Raw genomic sequence first — 16,677 nt, 5'->3', positions numbered from 1 at the left:
TTTTCTCCAAAATAATATCACTTCCAATATATTTGAATATAATTTCGACGAAAGTCAGACAATAACAAAGAAAGTGCTCCCCAGTTTCACTGTCCTCTCTACATGCTCTACATTCGTCTGAATCCGCACGTTCAATTTGTGCCCATAACCCTGTGCGTTCGTCAATTTAACTACCTCCAACTCCCTTCCCTTTAAAGGAAGTAAATTTTCACTTTCGTTGCCGGCTACTCCCGATCATTCTTAAAAAATATAAGTTAATTGGTTTGGAAAAAATCTGATTATTATAAAAAATAGAGGTATATTGATTTTGTCATTCCGTTTGTAACACATCGAAATATTGGTCATAGATCCACAAAAGTATATATATTCTGGGTCCTTGTTAAATTATAAGACGATCTAGCATGTCCGTCCGTCTGTCTGTTGAAAGAACGATAGAGTCCGAACGGAATGAGCTAGAGGTTTGAAATTTTCCACAAAAAGTCTCTAAAGTTAAGGTTTGTTTGGTATTGCAAATTGGTAATATCGGTCCCATACAAGTGGACCCCCGAAAAACAGCTTTAACGGGCATATCTGTATTAAAAGTACGAGTATAGCGATGAAATTCGACATAAATAAGTTTAATATAAGCCAAAATCTCCCAAGAAGATTGGTCCATAATTGACACTACCCCCATATAAGGTCCCCTTCAGAAAATTACTATAACGCTCATTACTGGCTTAAAAATTAGAATATAGCTATGAAATTCGACACACATAAGTTTCATGCGAGTTAAAATCTCTCCTCCAAATTTTATATGGATCGGTCAATAATTGACCCTACCCCCCATATAAGGTCTCCTTCAAAAAATGACTTTAACGCCCATTACTGGCTTCAAAATACGAATATAGCGATGAAATTCGACACATTTAAGTTCCATGCGATCCAAAAACTCTTTCAGATATGGATCGGTTCATAGCGATGAAATTCGACACACATAAGTTTCATGCGAGTCAAAACCTCTGTCAAATTTTATATGGATCGGTCAATAATTGACCCTAGTAAGTCTCTTACGAGCAAAATCCTCTCTACCGAATTTTATGTGAATTGATCCATAATTGATCCTACCCCCCATATAAGGTCCCCTTCACATAATTACTTTAACTTTCATTACTGGCTTAAAAGTACGAGTATAGAGATGATATATAACATAAGTAAATTTCTTACGAGCCAAAATCCTAAGAAACTTTTATAGCAACGTAAATCTTCCTTCGGCATACGATTTGATGATGGCTATATGAGATTCGGCACAACCGAATATAACATTTTACTTGTTTCTTTATGAATTTTATATGTAAATTCATATTATAAGCTTTTTAAGCTATGTTCGAAAATTCGAACTTAAGTTCGAAGAATTTTTAAAGCTTTCAAAATTATCATTATGAATTTTACATTATTTTCAATGAATATTCAGATTATAATTATATTTGAAAATTCGAACTTATGTTCGAATAAGCCTTATAGCCATATCTATTTATTAAATGAATCTCTCTTGAGGATTCAAAAAAAAAAAAAAAAAAAAATAGTTTAAGTTTTATTTGAAGCCAGTTCGAACTTAAATATTTTGATTTTTTTTTTTAATTTTAAAAAATTTTACAATAATTTCAATATAGATTCAGAATATAACCCTTTTTAAGATATGTTCGAAAATTTGTTCTTTAAATCATGCTGATCCATAAAAATGTAAATGTAGTTTTATTTGAAAACAATTTTCTTACATTTTCCAATATTGAACGTAAATATTTTTAACATTATTTTCAAATTTCCAGATATTAAAATATGTTCAAGCATGTAAATTTTAATTCAAACTAAAACTATTATTAAAACTTACAAGTTTGTCATTAATAAAATGTTTTCAAACTAAATTAATTTTAATTTGAACAAGGAGCTTTTATATATGTATGTGTGAATGATAAGGGTCAAATATTGTTTGTGTTAGACCCCAATTCATATCAGATTTACTTTTTTTTAATTTTTTTCATTGATTGATTTTATTAAACTACTCATATGTAAAATTATTTTCTGCTATAAATTCTCATTCATTTATAATCAAAGTATTCATGTGATATTTGAAAATATTTCCTCAATTAGTCTATCTTTTTTTCATTTTAATTCGTCCATATCCGTTGAAAAGAAATTTGATTAGCTCGAAACGTATGATATGATATTAAAACCACAAACATACAAATAAATAAATAAAAAATATACTAAAAACCTTATGTAATATATTTTCTAATAAAATACATAGTATTAGTAGTAGATACTAGACAAATAATATAATTTAAATAATTTATATAGTATTAACACCTTTAACACCTTTTTTTTGATTAATAATCAACGCCGCTTTAGTAATATGTATGTTTAAAACCCCTTCATTATCAACTTAAAAACACGCGCTAATTGTATAAATAAATATTTAAAATAGTTCGATAACCAGTATTTAAAAAATATATATAAAATAAATAACCATCAATTTAAATTGTGAGAAACTAAAAATAACCAATCCCACAATTATAATTGTAAATTATAACAATTTTTTTTAAAGATATTTTCTCATTTCTCATTGCTGGCTAAAAATCACGTGATAATAATTTAGCTAAATTTTTTTGTTATAAATTTTGCCAATAAAAAATTTAAATAAATTGTTGTAAATTACATATTGATAATTTATCTGCGACACTTACATTTTAGCCACCCTTTGAAAACGCGTGTACGATTGTTCAGAATATTTTGAGGATAAACGTTCTAAATCGATGCGTGGTGGCATTTTTAGGTTTTAACTTTTAATGCCCTTATTGTTTAATTCTTGAAATTTTTAATTTAACCAATTTTATATTAATATAAATTTAAATTTTTAGTTCCTATACACTATTTTTTAGCCATTGCCTTAAGGAATTATTTTTTGTTTCAGCTTTTTTTGGCCCGAAATTAGTTTTGTGTTTGGGTTTTACTTTCACATGCACTTCAGAGGAGCCCGTCCGTTTAAATACAACGTTTATCGACTACTAAATATTCAAATTAATTTTAAGATCCTAAAAACCTCTGTTTTCCTTAACTACCAGTTGCTTTGTGTATTTAAAAAATTAAATGGTGTTATTTAAATGCTCTACAATGCGTAGTATTAGAGATTTAAATAAAGTATGCAAATGTTATAAATATTTATAAGCTACTTTAGTTCGTTTATATTTGATTTAGGGTGTCATAATTGCTTTAAAACTGTTTATTGAGAAAAAAATCTAGTTAGAATTATGGGAAATGCTGACATTTAGAAATTGGTTGTTCAGAGTTTTTTTGTAAAGGATTGTGGGTCACTTTACTTTGCTACTGATTCTGAAATTCTATTGAAATCGTATTAAACCGTTCAGTATCGGTTCTCAGTCTAAATATGGTCTCTGAATATCACATCAAGTTGTCATGATTTTATAGTTCTTTTAAAACTTTGGGTTTCAATCTTTATGACTGGAAAACCAGATGTGATGTGCTCAATCCTTTAAATAGTATACTTTGCCTATTGCATTGAATAATTTTAAACATTCCCCTCTCCGATTTTAAATGAAATTCGCTGCACATAGTCCTTCAGTCAAGAATATTCCAAATAAGGCATCCTCTATTTTTACCATACTTGTATTAATTGAATTCTAGGAGATGATAAGATCAAAATACGAGTTACTTACATGCAGGTCTTTCTCCAAATCTTTATCTCTATTCTCAATATCTTTAAATCTAAAGGTAGAAAGATAGTCGCCTTTGCGAATAATCTAAATAAAATGAAGTTTCTATCCAATATCGGTGACATCATGAAGGAAGCATTAGGTGAGCAAAAAACCGTTTTGAGCAAAAATTTGTCGAAATTAGACGCCGTTGTTTTGATTTTATCAGGATGAGCCAAGTATTTAGAGACATTCCTTTTTAGCTAATTATTATTGAAAATAAATACTTAATAAATAGATTTAAGGATTGTTTTAATGCCTATTACACAAACTGGAACTCTAAGAATTGGGGTTCGGGGCCAAGTATGGTAACTTGGATCTACATACATATAAATCATTGGCACATTATAACTTATGATTGTACAGTAGAGTAGAGTGTCCCGAGGAACAGCGTGTTTAGTTTAAGAGGTATTAATACAGAAAAATGGACCATGGGACCCCCTATTGTATAGTGTGCATGGAAAGCCATGAGGAAGCGTTATAGAGTATAAAAAGTGTGTGCATGTCTAGGTATAACAGGTGCTACCAGTAGCATCCTACATGCTTGGATATAATCCTAAAACTATTACCTATTGACTATCATGTTGCGAGTGTAGTAGAAATGGTCTATCAGGGTTCACATAAACGTAATCATACAGATTCTCTTACGAATGAAGTATTTCCCAGGCAGATATCTTGGGAAATTGGAAAATGAGGTGAGGTAAACTGCCCGAGAGATGCTCAGATCTGGAGCATAGTATTAGGGAGCGGTAAGTAAGGCCTCATGTCACTACTACAGGCTTATCTTTGAAAGATTCTGAGACTCCACCAACCGATTCTGGAATAGTAGGGCAGTTTGTCAAGTGTTTAAAACTTTTTGTTCAAAAAGAATTGGGGTTTAAATCATTTGTATGGCACATTATAACTTATGATTGTACAGTAGAGTAGAGTGTCCCGAGGAACAGCGTGTTTAGTTTAAGAGATATTAATACAGAAAAATGGCCCACGGGACCCTCTATTGTATAGCGTATATGGAAAGCAATGAGGAAGCATTATAAGGTCTCAAAAGTGTGCATGTCTAGGTATAACAGGTGCAACTAGCAGCATCCTACATGCTTGGATATAATCCTAAAACTAGGGGTTTGTCAAGTGTCTAAAACTTTTTGTTCAAAAATGACTGCAAGGCAACCATAATATCTATTAAGTTGGATTATCGTAGTCTCCATATCCTATTAGGAGTGATAATTGGCCACGGTTCAATTGTAGTCTTTGAAGGTAATTAGGATACTTTGTGGAGTGTGTATGGGGATGTATATAGACAGTAGAGCACATTATGTGCTGTTATCCGAGACTACAGAGACTTCGTTTTACAGGGCTAGGCACTAGATTTCTAGATGAACTTGATAGTCTCTTTTCAGGTTATGTCAGGGGAATAGGTTGGCAATTCAAGAGATATTCTGTGGTGAATTTATATCTGTAAAGCTTTCTACTACTCCACAACTTTTTTCTAGAACTGACTCTTGAATGGTCTCCGAGTAAAGGTACCCACCCCTTCCAAATTAAACTACTACTATATTAGTAGCAATTTATTATTTTGACCTAATGTAGGGCTATAATATATTCATCGATTATCAAATTAATAATAATTTGTTTTCAACTTGTTTTTCTTTATTTTTAAACTAAACAAATATTAAATCGTGCTATATTGGTCATTCAATGGAAGTGTTAATTTTTTATTATTATATTTTTTAAAATATTAAACACTAATTTTATGGTCAATAATTTTGTTTTTCCAAAACTTAAGTATGGAAATATATTCTCTTTGGAGAAAATATTGCTAAATTTGTTTCAAAATTTGCATTTAAGACTTTGGATATAAGCACGTGTTGCTACTTATTTACTTCTCACACTTGTCTAATGAGAAGATTTTGACCATAATTTCTGTTATTTGTGAAAATAAATATGTTAAAACAAAAATCATGTGGCCGTTATTGTAAATGTTATTTTCAAGTGTAAATATTTACGATTTAGGAAATGTTCAGAAAGCGGTGGTGTAGTTAATTGTAATGCGAATTTAGAAAATATAATCATATGTATGTTTCGAATCGTCAGAGTCTGTTTCACATACACAGGTCAAATTTATCGATTTGTCTAATATTTCGGTAATTTAAAAAAGAGCTACTTACTGTGGTGTTGGTGGATTAACAATATTTAATAGTTCCGTTGGTGTTTGCGGCACCCTTTTTATAACTATTCTTCGACCATCTGTTGATCCAATGCCAATCGATGCTAAAGATCTTACGGAAGTTACATCTGAAAATATTTGATTGGCAGCACTATCACGATATAAATAGGAACTTGAGTCACCATCTTGTTGAATAAAACTGTTGATTGTTAATTCATTTGGATCGGACAAATAAGCTGTAAGATAAAAAAGAAATATAATTTGAATAAAAATTTAAACAAAAACCGAAAACTTATTCTGAAAATACATTTGCATTTAGAAAATATAACAAATAGGTCTCAAATAACACTTTAAATCTTGGTATTCATGTATACCAAACTGTCTTGGTCTGTTTTTGTATCCATAAATTACAAACGATGCATTGTCACACAAACTGCCGTTATTTTCCTAATTTTCAATTATTTAATATTACTCAATAATTAAAGTACTTAGTATCATCGTAATCCCCTAAGAATCTATTTGAATCATCTGACAAAAGTTGTTTATTATTTATTTTATATTTTAAACGTTTCTTTTCCATTATATTTTTCATTGAAAATGTGCAATAATGATAAACGATCTGCTATACGAGCATTTTAAAGATAAATCCATTTATAAGAACACAATGCATTCAATTTAATTTGGTTTTGTTAGCAGTTTATAAATGTAAAATAATCTGGGTGACCCATGTAGGTATTTATAATTTTATTTAGACACACTTAAAGATTTTGAAATCAAATACATATAACTAATGTGTTCTTAATTTGAAGCGATGTCCGTTGAATAAACAGAGGTCGTTGTCATTGTCACTCTAAATGTGCATTTTGACATGCACAGTGAAGGTGGGAGAATTTATTTTTTAGATCCAGAGAAATGTTTGAAAGAGATCTGATAATGACTTTTTTATACGTTTAAATGTTAATTTAGACCACGACTATCTTAGATTTACAGATCATATTTGGATGCAAGCTACGTATAACCTTCAGTTTGTATTTTGACTTGCCTAGGAGGTGAGCCTGTCAGGGATTTTAGAAGAACGAAATGAAATAACTTGCCAACAATGTTCGACTGAGTTGGAATCCAAACCCTAAGTAATTTGTTTGGAAGGTGCTATGAACAAGCCATTTAGCTTTCAACCTAAATTGTGGGCAAAGGAACTCAAAGTTCAAAAGTCGGTAGTTAGCACGTTCTTTAACCGAGCTAAAATTACGAGACAATCACGGAAATTATCTGCTATGCTATGTAATAATCCTGAGGACTAACTATTTCTACAGGTGCTTCAGTAGTAGGAATCTGCCCAAGTAGTGAAGCGAGGTTAATATTAATTTTATGTCCAATGTTCGAAAGGTGCCGTTGGAACTTGAAGCATTTTAGACCTATAAGGTAGATTTCGAAGTAAGTAGAAACAAGGTCCTAAAAGGGCTGCACTTGGGGAATGGACAAAGACACCTTGTTGGCTACCTCTAAAACAAATGGTCGGTCAATTATGCCGCTCCAGTGTGATATCCTTCGCTGAGTGATACCTCTAGTCTGCCCGGACTATAAACTGGTGATGATCAAATGTATCCTCGATCTTTCCTTAAAATGATTTGACATGGGATCGAACCAGAGCAACACATAATCTGGTACTACAGGATTTGAGCTGATAATGCAAAGATTGGGTATGTGTTGGTGTCAGATGTACAATCGGATACTTGTATCTGATGGATAGAAGGGATTCTGAGTTGTTTCTTTGGAGATGTCGGAATGACAGATGGCGTAACGGTTGAAGTGGCGGTGAAGTTGATTGAGACGTTATCGAAGTTGTATTATCTTAATCTTTAATTTATCGGCAATTTTCCTTCATGGCTGAGTGTGTTGGAGTTTACTCTAAAACATGGTCAACTTATCACAGTAGGTCCTTGTGGCCACTGAAATAAGTCTGACTAATTAAATATAGATTTGTTTTTCCGAACCACCAATTATGTCTTTAAGTGCTGTTGCCGAAACAACAGAAGCCATATGAGTAGTGTGGTTGGGCGACTTTAAGAGGTCCAAGAATGCACTGGGTGAGTCTTTAAATGATAAATGTTTGCAGGGACATGAGAATGTTTTTAAGGACATGACATTCCTCATGGCATCAATAGGATGTTTTCACCTGATGTTGGGTCCGCCCCTTTTATCGAATCTAACAAGCGATTGCCTTTTCTTTTGTCGGGGTTAGATTGAGCTTTACCCATGTCGCCTGTCATTCCCCAACGGTTTTAGGTTCCCAAAGCAACAGAAGCCATCTCAGCATTGGGGTTGGGCGATTTTAAGAATGCACTGAGGTGACTTTAAGAATGCAATGAGGTGAACTTCAGGAATGCACTGAGGTGAACCTTTAAATAATAAATGTTTGTAGGGACTTGGAATTCCTCATAGCATCAATAGGGTGTTTTCATCTGGTGTTGGGTCCGCCCCTTCTATCGACTCTAACGAGTGATTGCCTTTTCCTTTGTCGGGGTTAGATTGAGCTTTACTCATGTCACCTGTCATTTCCTAACGGGTTCACTATGGCAAGAGATTGAATAGCTACAGCAGCTTTGAATGACATTCATAGAGACGCCACCATTACCGCGGCTTTAGGTTACCGCATTAACATCGTTCGTGGAGAGATATAGTTGTCCTGAACAACTGAGATCAGGTTAGATCAACAGGCTTAACACCTACTGGCCCCGCATACTTCACTTAGCCCAATGGATTTATGGAATTAACCAGTAGAAGTAGACCAATTTCTTGGCATGGACCTTAGCACAGAACCCCCGGTTTATGACTGGGTAATTTAAGCTCCTACATCAGCAAAAAGTCTTATAATTCTAACTTCATTTCTACTGAAAACACTTGAGAGACTGATAGATCTCTATGTTAGGAGCAATATCGATACTTCCTTATGTACTATGCTAAACATGCCTACCTGAAAGGAGGTGGCAAGTTGTATTGAGCTGCGTTTTTGGATATAGAAGGAGCCTTCAACAATATTAAGATTGATGTAATTTGAGTATCAGCCCAATCCATTAGATCACTGCATTAGAAGAAGAGTTACCATGGCGACGCCAAATGGCCAGTTTTATACGTTAGATAAACGTTAGATAAACATTTTGCCGATCTGCAGGTAATGACATTCTGTAAAGTTCAGTTCATAGTAGGATCAAGTCAATTGGAAATGTTTTGACAAATTGGTCCATTGTAGGATTTATACTCTATAGCAGGTCTTATTCCATTCTACATTTATTATATTTACATATAAATATTGGTAATATAATAAAACTCATAGAGGATTGGTACATAATTAGCCCAAGTCCATCTATAGGGCCATAGCGACTATTTAAATAGTTTTATTAAATACAATTCCATACTAACTAAATATAATTTATTAGTCACTTATAAATTTAAAATTCTTGTAAATTAATTCGCTCTTTTTTAATTAAATTAAACGATAGACACTTTTTAACATCTACCCCACTGTGCAATATGATTAAATCTCAACAGTTACAAATTTTTACAATTGATACAAATTAAATTAAATAATTTTTTCAAACTATGAAAAAAATAATAATAAACCTCTTTAATATTTTCAAAATTTTGATTCACACTAAATAACTACTTACCTGATACCACAGAACGCATGCTGCTGTTACGATCGTTACGTGGACGCAAACCAATTCCCAGTGATGGAGTACCGTTGGCACTGGCAATGCCACTGGCAAAATTATTATTAGTTGATGATGATGAAACTAACAGAGCTGAGACAGGTCGCACACTGGGCGATGGTTGGGTTCTAGAGAGAGCCGATGATGCTGGTGAGACTGATGTGGTGGATGATGGAGATGACAACAATAATTGTGTTGATGTTGATTGTGATGGAAGTGTGAAATTGCTGTTGTTGCTGGCAGAATAAATTGATGTGATTGCAGGAATGTTAGACGAATACAATGCATCCAATGTAGATGTGGATGATGTGACCATTGTTGTTGGGGCATTTGTTCTAGTGACTGCTGCTGCTGTTGTTGCTGTCATTGTTGCATCAGTGGCGTTATCAGATTCATAATCCTCAATTGTAAATTTAACACTTGTGTTGACATTAGATGTTGTTGGTTTTACTCTCCTCGTTTCGGGCACATTTAACTGATGATGAATGACATCCGACCGAGGCAATAACGATGGTGATGTAGATGTTGTAGTTGTTGATGGTTGTGCACGAAATTTGTTTACCGAAGCTTTCGGTGATGGTGTTGAAGGGGTTGGCGTTGATGGTGTGCCGATTAATTCACTAAGATTTTGATTTGTTGGCGATCGTAGGGGTAATTTTTGAAGAGATGTCAATGATGTCGTTGACAAAGCAGTTGGAAATTTTTTATCTTGTACCATAGTTGAGGTGGCTGGTATTATAATGAATTTATGAGAACGTATTGAGGGGGTGCGTAATAGAAATGTCTGATCATCAGCATCACTGTCGTATAGATAACTGTGTCGAAAATTCATCGATCCCTGTTTACCAATTTGTCCGAGTGTGGGGGTGTTGGTGGTTGACGATGCTGCCGATGGTGATTTGGAGCCCATATTCATGAGAGCAATCGGTGATGATACGGTCTTCGAAAATGTTGGTGATACTGGGCTCTGTGAACTTCCCAATTGTGCTGCTTTGCTTGTGGTGGGTTTATCACTAGGTTTCATTTCCATTGTTGTTGTTGTTGGGTGGGTTACACGTTTGTTGGATTTACAGTCTTTTTCTTGGTCCCTTTTATATTTGGTTTTATTATTGCAGTTGGTGGGTGTTTGTTATAGTTTTTATAACTTTTATTATTTGTTAGTTTTCATTTTTATCTAAACATTTTTTGTAATATTTAATTATAAACAATTTTAAAATTTCTTTTAATTATTTTGTTGAATGTTTTATAAATTTTTCATTAAATATTTTATTCTCTTTTATTGTGTTTTAGTTTATCTAATAAAAAATTTAATTGTTTTTAAAATTGTTCTAATTTTGCGTGTTTATAACATTGTGTGTCTTGATGACACATTGCATTTGTTTTTTGTTTGCCCCACTGTATGGTATTTGGTTTGCTTAGTTTGACCTTTTGCTGGTCCACATTAATCATTTAATTTTTTTTGTTTATTATTAATTAATTTTATTTTAATATTTCGCCAGACACGAATATTTTATTTAATAATTTCATTTAATTTTTTAAATACAAAATGAATATGCAAATAATTTTTTTTTTGTGTTATTTTTTATAATTTACACATTTTTATAGAATTTTTTAATTATAAACGGTTACAACTAATTGCACTTAATTAAGTTAAGGGTTATTTTAAGTTTTTTTTTATAATTTATTGCATTTTTTTCGTTTTTAGAATATTTTATTGATTTGATCTTGTTGTGTTGAATTAAATAATGAATTGTGTGAGGTAAGGAAAGACAGACTTGTTGGAGACATTGTTGGTGGGTGATGATTTTTTGGGAGTTTTTTTTTTAGTATATGAATGTCGATATTAGGTGAGCAGTTTTGGGTTTTTCTTAAGTTACTTGATGAAAGTAATTTATCCTTAAAATTCTTTAATAAAAAACAATTAACAATGTATAGTCGGGCATTAGGGAATTTATGATTATATACAATTCATCGTGAGATTAGTGTTAATAGCGGAATTATTGACTTTCAGGTAATTTTTTAAAGGGGATTTTGAATGGGGGTTTGGGTTAAGTGGCCCGATCATTACGAAAATCAGCAGTTTCCTTTAGAAATGCTTAAGTGTAAGGCAATATACCCACCATCAAAACATTTATATATATATATATGGGTATCAATTATGGACCGAGCTCTACAGAAATCAAGAGAGACAATGCCTATCGTGGACAGGGAATATAGAGAGTCTATGATCTATGCCTGAATGCTCGCTTATAAACATTAGGCTGATATTTGGAATAGGGTTTATGTCAATTATGGACATAGCTCTTTCGAATCAACAGAAATTAATTTTTAAAAACAAAATATTTTTGTCCAATTTTTAAACAATATATGGGCGGTATGGTCAACTATAGAATGAATGTCGTAAAATTTGGTAGTTCGATTTTGGTTGATATTTGGTTGATTTTAATTAGTAATTTTCTGGAGGGTAGGGTGAGTTACGGGTCCATTCCGCATTATATTCGGTAGCAAGATTTAAGTTCTTATAAATGCCGAATTTCATAACAGTACTCCTATTTTTATGACAGCAATGGGCGTTAAAATAATTTTCTGAAGGGGACCTTATATGGAGATTAGGGCCAATTTTGAACCGATCCTCATACAATTTTATAGAGAGATTTTGTTTCACACAGAACTTTTCTGTGTCGAATTTCATCGCTACACTCGTATTTATAAGCCAATAATGAGAGTTAAAGTAATTTTCTATTTATATGGGGGTAGGGTCAATTATGAACCGATCCTCATAAAATTTGGTAGAGACATTTGGGCACGTAAGAAACTTACTTATGTCGAATTCCATTGTTATATTTTTAAGCCAGTAATGAGAGTTGAAGTCATTTTCAGAAGACGTTCTTATATGGGGAGTTGGATCAATTATGGATCGATCCTCATAAAATTTGGTAGAGAGATTTTGGGTCATAAGAAACTTACATATTTCGAATTTCATCGCTATGCTAGTATTTTTAGGTCAGTAATAAGCTTTCAAGTAATTTTCTGAAGAGGGTTATATGGGAAGAAGGGTAAATTATGAACCGATTCTCATAAATTTTGTCTCATATGAAACTTATTTATGTCAAATTTCATATCCATACTTGTATTTTTATACTCTACACCAGTATAGTGGGGAGGGTATTATACGTTTGTGCTGATGTTTGTAACGCATAAAAATATGGGTCATACCCACCTTAAAGTATACCGATCGACTCAGAATCACTTTCTGAGTCGATCTATCCGGCTGTGCATGTAAACCTTGTGCGCAAGCTACAGGCCATAATTTTCAAGATATTTTGATTGGATGGTCCAATCGAGTTTTTCTGCACAAGGACGATGCCAATTGAAAATGGTTGAAATCGGTCCATTATTTTACCTAGCCCCCCATACAACCTTACCTTCCGATTTTGAGTTTTTAACTCATAACTACGTCAAATATACTACTATCTCACCTCAAAATTGGCACAACTAAGTTTTATATAGGCATATATGACCATGCCAATTTTTATAATGATCGGCCCTCGTTTGACCCTAGCCCCCATACAAATCCCTCTTTAAAATATTTTAAACGTCCTAAAATGTACTTATAAGCATTAATATCGCGATGAAATTAAGCAAAACTAACCTTTATATAGAAATACATCCCTCTTCCCAATTTCTTGAGGACTCCCATATAAAGCCTCTTTTAGAAATTTAGTTTTTCATTAATAAATTGCTTAAATACATCGGAATTAAGGTAAAATTCATCATAAAAGTTTCTCTATGAAAAATAAATTAGAATATATCCATGGTGTAGGGTATGTTATAGTGGGTCATGTCCGACTATACTTTCCTATTGCAGTTATGGCTGTTAAAGCTACTTTTCGGTGGGCCACTTGTATAGGGACTATGCGAAAACATGTACCGATATTGTCCATTTTCAATACCAAACAAACCTTATCTTTAGGGAATATTATTGTAAAATTTCTAACTCCTTCCGTTCGGACTCTATCATGCTTTTAATAGATAGACGGACGGACATGGCTAGAATTTAATAAGGACTCAGAATATACGTATATACTTTTGTGGGTCTATGACCAATATTTCGGAATGACAAAAACAATATACCCCCATTTGTTTTGATGGTGAGTCTAAAAATAAGTACGATTTTTTCCCCTTTAAATGCCCAATACGGCATGAAAATGATATAAAAAGAATCAAATTTCGAAAAATGACCAGATATCTGTTTATTTTTTAACGTATACATATATCGATTTTTTTGATGTGTTTTCAAAACTGATGTGGTAAAGTCCACATACGCGTTCAATGGAGCTCAATCCTTTGCTTTTTGTTTCGAACTTTTTAAAATTTTATTGGCCTATGTTGTTTATCTCAGTTTTTGAATTTTCTGTAACTAGTTGGGTATTGTAGGTTTCTAGTTGTTTACAATCAACTATTTCGTATAAATTAGTATGTAATTTTAAAGAAAGACAGGAAGAATTTAAATAAAATTGTTATAAATTATTCCATTTTTTACACAATTATTTCTTACGATTATGCAAATCATGTGTAATAGAAATAGACTAGAAATCTTTAGACAAGAGTTTGTATTGAAAAGTGAACAATTTTTCCATACATTGTTATTCTATGCAATAATCTCTAATAATTAAATTATTTAATTAGTGTGTTTAAAATTTTATGATTGATTTTATATTCATTTTATATGACTTTCTTAAATATGTTTTAGTACTTAAAAGTTGTTTTCTTTTGCAAATTATTAAATTTGTTTCCATAAATTTTATTTAATTTAACCAGCTTAGGAAGTAATATAATATTAATATAATTGTGCAATTTTATATGTTTGTTTATGAGCGGTTGTTTATAAAATGTTTTTTTATTACTTGAATTATGGGTGAAAATTAAATTTTTTTTAATACAATACATGTGTTTATTATATGCAAGTTTTTATACGGAATTAAATAATACAACTACTAATAAAGTATTGTATAGGTATTTTTGTTGTTGTTGTTGTTCAGAACAAACAACTTTCATTTGTATCGGAATATTTGAAAATAAACAACAATAAATAAAGGAAGAAATACACGTAATTAGAAAAAAACTTTTGCAAACAGATGATCGACAAACAATTGTTTTGATTGTTAATTTATTGCATGTGTTTTTTTTAATTTAAAAATTTTAATTAAAATTTTTTTTTGTTTAATTTTTATCAAAATTTGAAGTTAGGAGAATTTCAACACTTTTTTATTAACGTATAATTGTTTTAATTTTTTTAATGCATTTAAATATTTTGTTTTATTTTAACTTTAATTTACTTCTTTATGTTTAATTAAATTTTTTACTCGTTTTCGTTTTATATATTTTATATTATTTCTACGGAACGTGCTTTAACACGCGCTGTCAAATGTCAACTGATCTATAATACGAGAATATCGTTTAAACATTTTTTTAGAACAATTGTATTTTCAAACTAAATGTGCAAGATAATTTTATAATAATGTGTAGATACTTTTATTTATTGTTATTGTATTGTAGTTTTGTTGTTGTTGCTTTATTTTAAATATTGTATATTAAATTCTATACTGTTATTTCACACTACAGTAGGGAATATGTGTTTAAAAGTGGGGGATATAAAATTTAATGGAAGATTATATCAAATTAAACATCTCGATTTATTTAAAAGTTCTAAATTACAATTTGATTCTTAGAGGAAGCTTTCAGAATGCGGCTAAATACTTGGATCTATAAATGTCACTTTGTGATTACCCGTAATAATTGTCTTTATTATGAAAAGCCCTACAGAGGTCATTATATGAAAGCGCAACGCATCTAACATGCCTTTAGTTTCCAGACCTAGACAAGTTCAGATAAGATTAGTAAACGTCTCCATCATTATAATAACAATTCCTATAGAAGTTATCACTACTTAGCTGAGATCGATACGGATCGAATGGAGTTCATTTTATTTCATAGGGTCCTACATATGTTACAAGTATTCTCACTTGACCGGCGACATGTATGACATGACATAACTTTGAAAGGCAACATTTATAGGCCAAAAGAAGAATGTCATAAAATTCGACTATGAAAATTCATCAGCGAAATTCATCCGAAATGCCATAATCGATCAAGATGTCGAAATACTTTATGTACTTTTATGGTACTTTTTCAATCGACGGGTGAGCTGACTAGACGCCCTTTGGGTTTCTTACACGGTGGCAAATTTTGTCGGTCCATTTACAAGCATTTTACTCAAGTACTCAAGCTATCAAATCTCTGACCATTGCAGCCCCGTTGCTTAACTTTCGAGATGCAAAAACATGACTTCCATTTACAACCACGCAGATGGGATGGCCTCTGATGAGTCGACAACAGCACCTAGAGACGTTTTCAGTAGACCGTAACACTAATCCATCATATAAGTCGAGGACCCGTTCTTACTCACAGAAAACACACTGTGGTAAATCTGCTATGAACAATGTAATCCCTCAACATACCTGGACAAGGATGGAAAATTCAATAGTATCAATAGTATAAGATACCTTTCATCCATCACCATTCAATCCAGCACACTTCTCATTCATTCGATACACTCATAGAGAATAACATCTGACTCATTCACTCTAGGTATACAGGTACGTAATATCTATATACCCTACATCCATGCCTGTATCTTGTATCCAATGTTAAGTTTCATAGTCACTCATCTGTGAGGGATCTGGGACTATGAAAATTCATCAGCGAAATTCATCCGAAATGCCATAATCGATCAAGATGTCGAAATACTTTATGTACTTTTATGGTACTTTTTCAATCGACGGGTGAGCTGACTAGACGCCCTTTGGGTTTCTTACACGGTGGCAAATTTTGTCGGTCCATTTACAAGCATTTTACTCAAGTACTCAAGCTATCAAATCTCTGACCATTGCAGCCCCGTTGCTTAACTTTCGAGATGCAAAAACATGACTTCCATTTACAACCACGCAGATGGGATGGCCTCTGATGAGTCGACAACAGCACCTAGAGACGTTTT

At 32.2% G+C, this 16,677-nt stretch overlaps 1 protein-coding gene across 3 annotated transcripts in view; it reads right to left on the bottom strand.

The window, feature by feature from the left end:
• Positions 1-15,057, bottom strand: part of LOC119609345 (sodium- and chloride-dependent GABA transporter ine) — a 28,663-nt gene extending 13,606 nt beyond the window's left edge. Inside the window, exons 1-3 of one of the 3 annotated variants that reach the window (XM_037964084.1) lie at positions 14,960-15,057; positions 9,579-10,794; positions 5,912-6,146 (exon numbers count right to left, since the gene is read on the bottom strand). In XM_037964084.1, coding sequence (XP_037820012.1) covers positions 5,912-6,146; positions 9,579-10,650 — 1,307 coding nt within the window. In that variant the 5' untranslated portion in view covers positions 10,651-10,794; positions 14,960-15,057. Of the gene's footprint in view, positions 1-2,720; positions 3,062-5,911; positions 6,147-9,578; positions 10,795-14,959 lie in introns of those variants that run through there. The other 2 variants (XM_037964092.1, XM_037964100.1) reach the window with 2 other exon arrangements.
• Positions 15,058-16,677: the final 1,620 nt, after the last annotated feature.

This window comes from Lucilia sericata, unplaced genomic scaffold, assembly GCF_015586225.1.
Source record: "Lucilia sericata isolate MDLA Ls3-8-SP2 unplaced genomic scaffold, ASM1558622v1 Contig000023F_arrow, whole genome shotgun sequence".
NCBI classification, from domain to species: domain Eukaryota; kingdom Metazoa; phylum Arthropoda; class Insecta; order Diptera; family Calliphoridae; genus Lucilia; species Lucilia sericata.
This window is presented reverse-complemented; position numbering and strand designations above follow the sequence as displayed.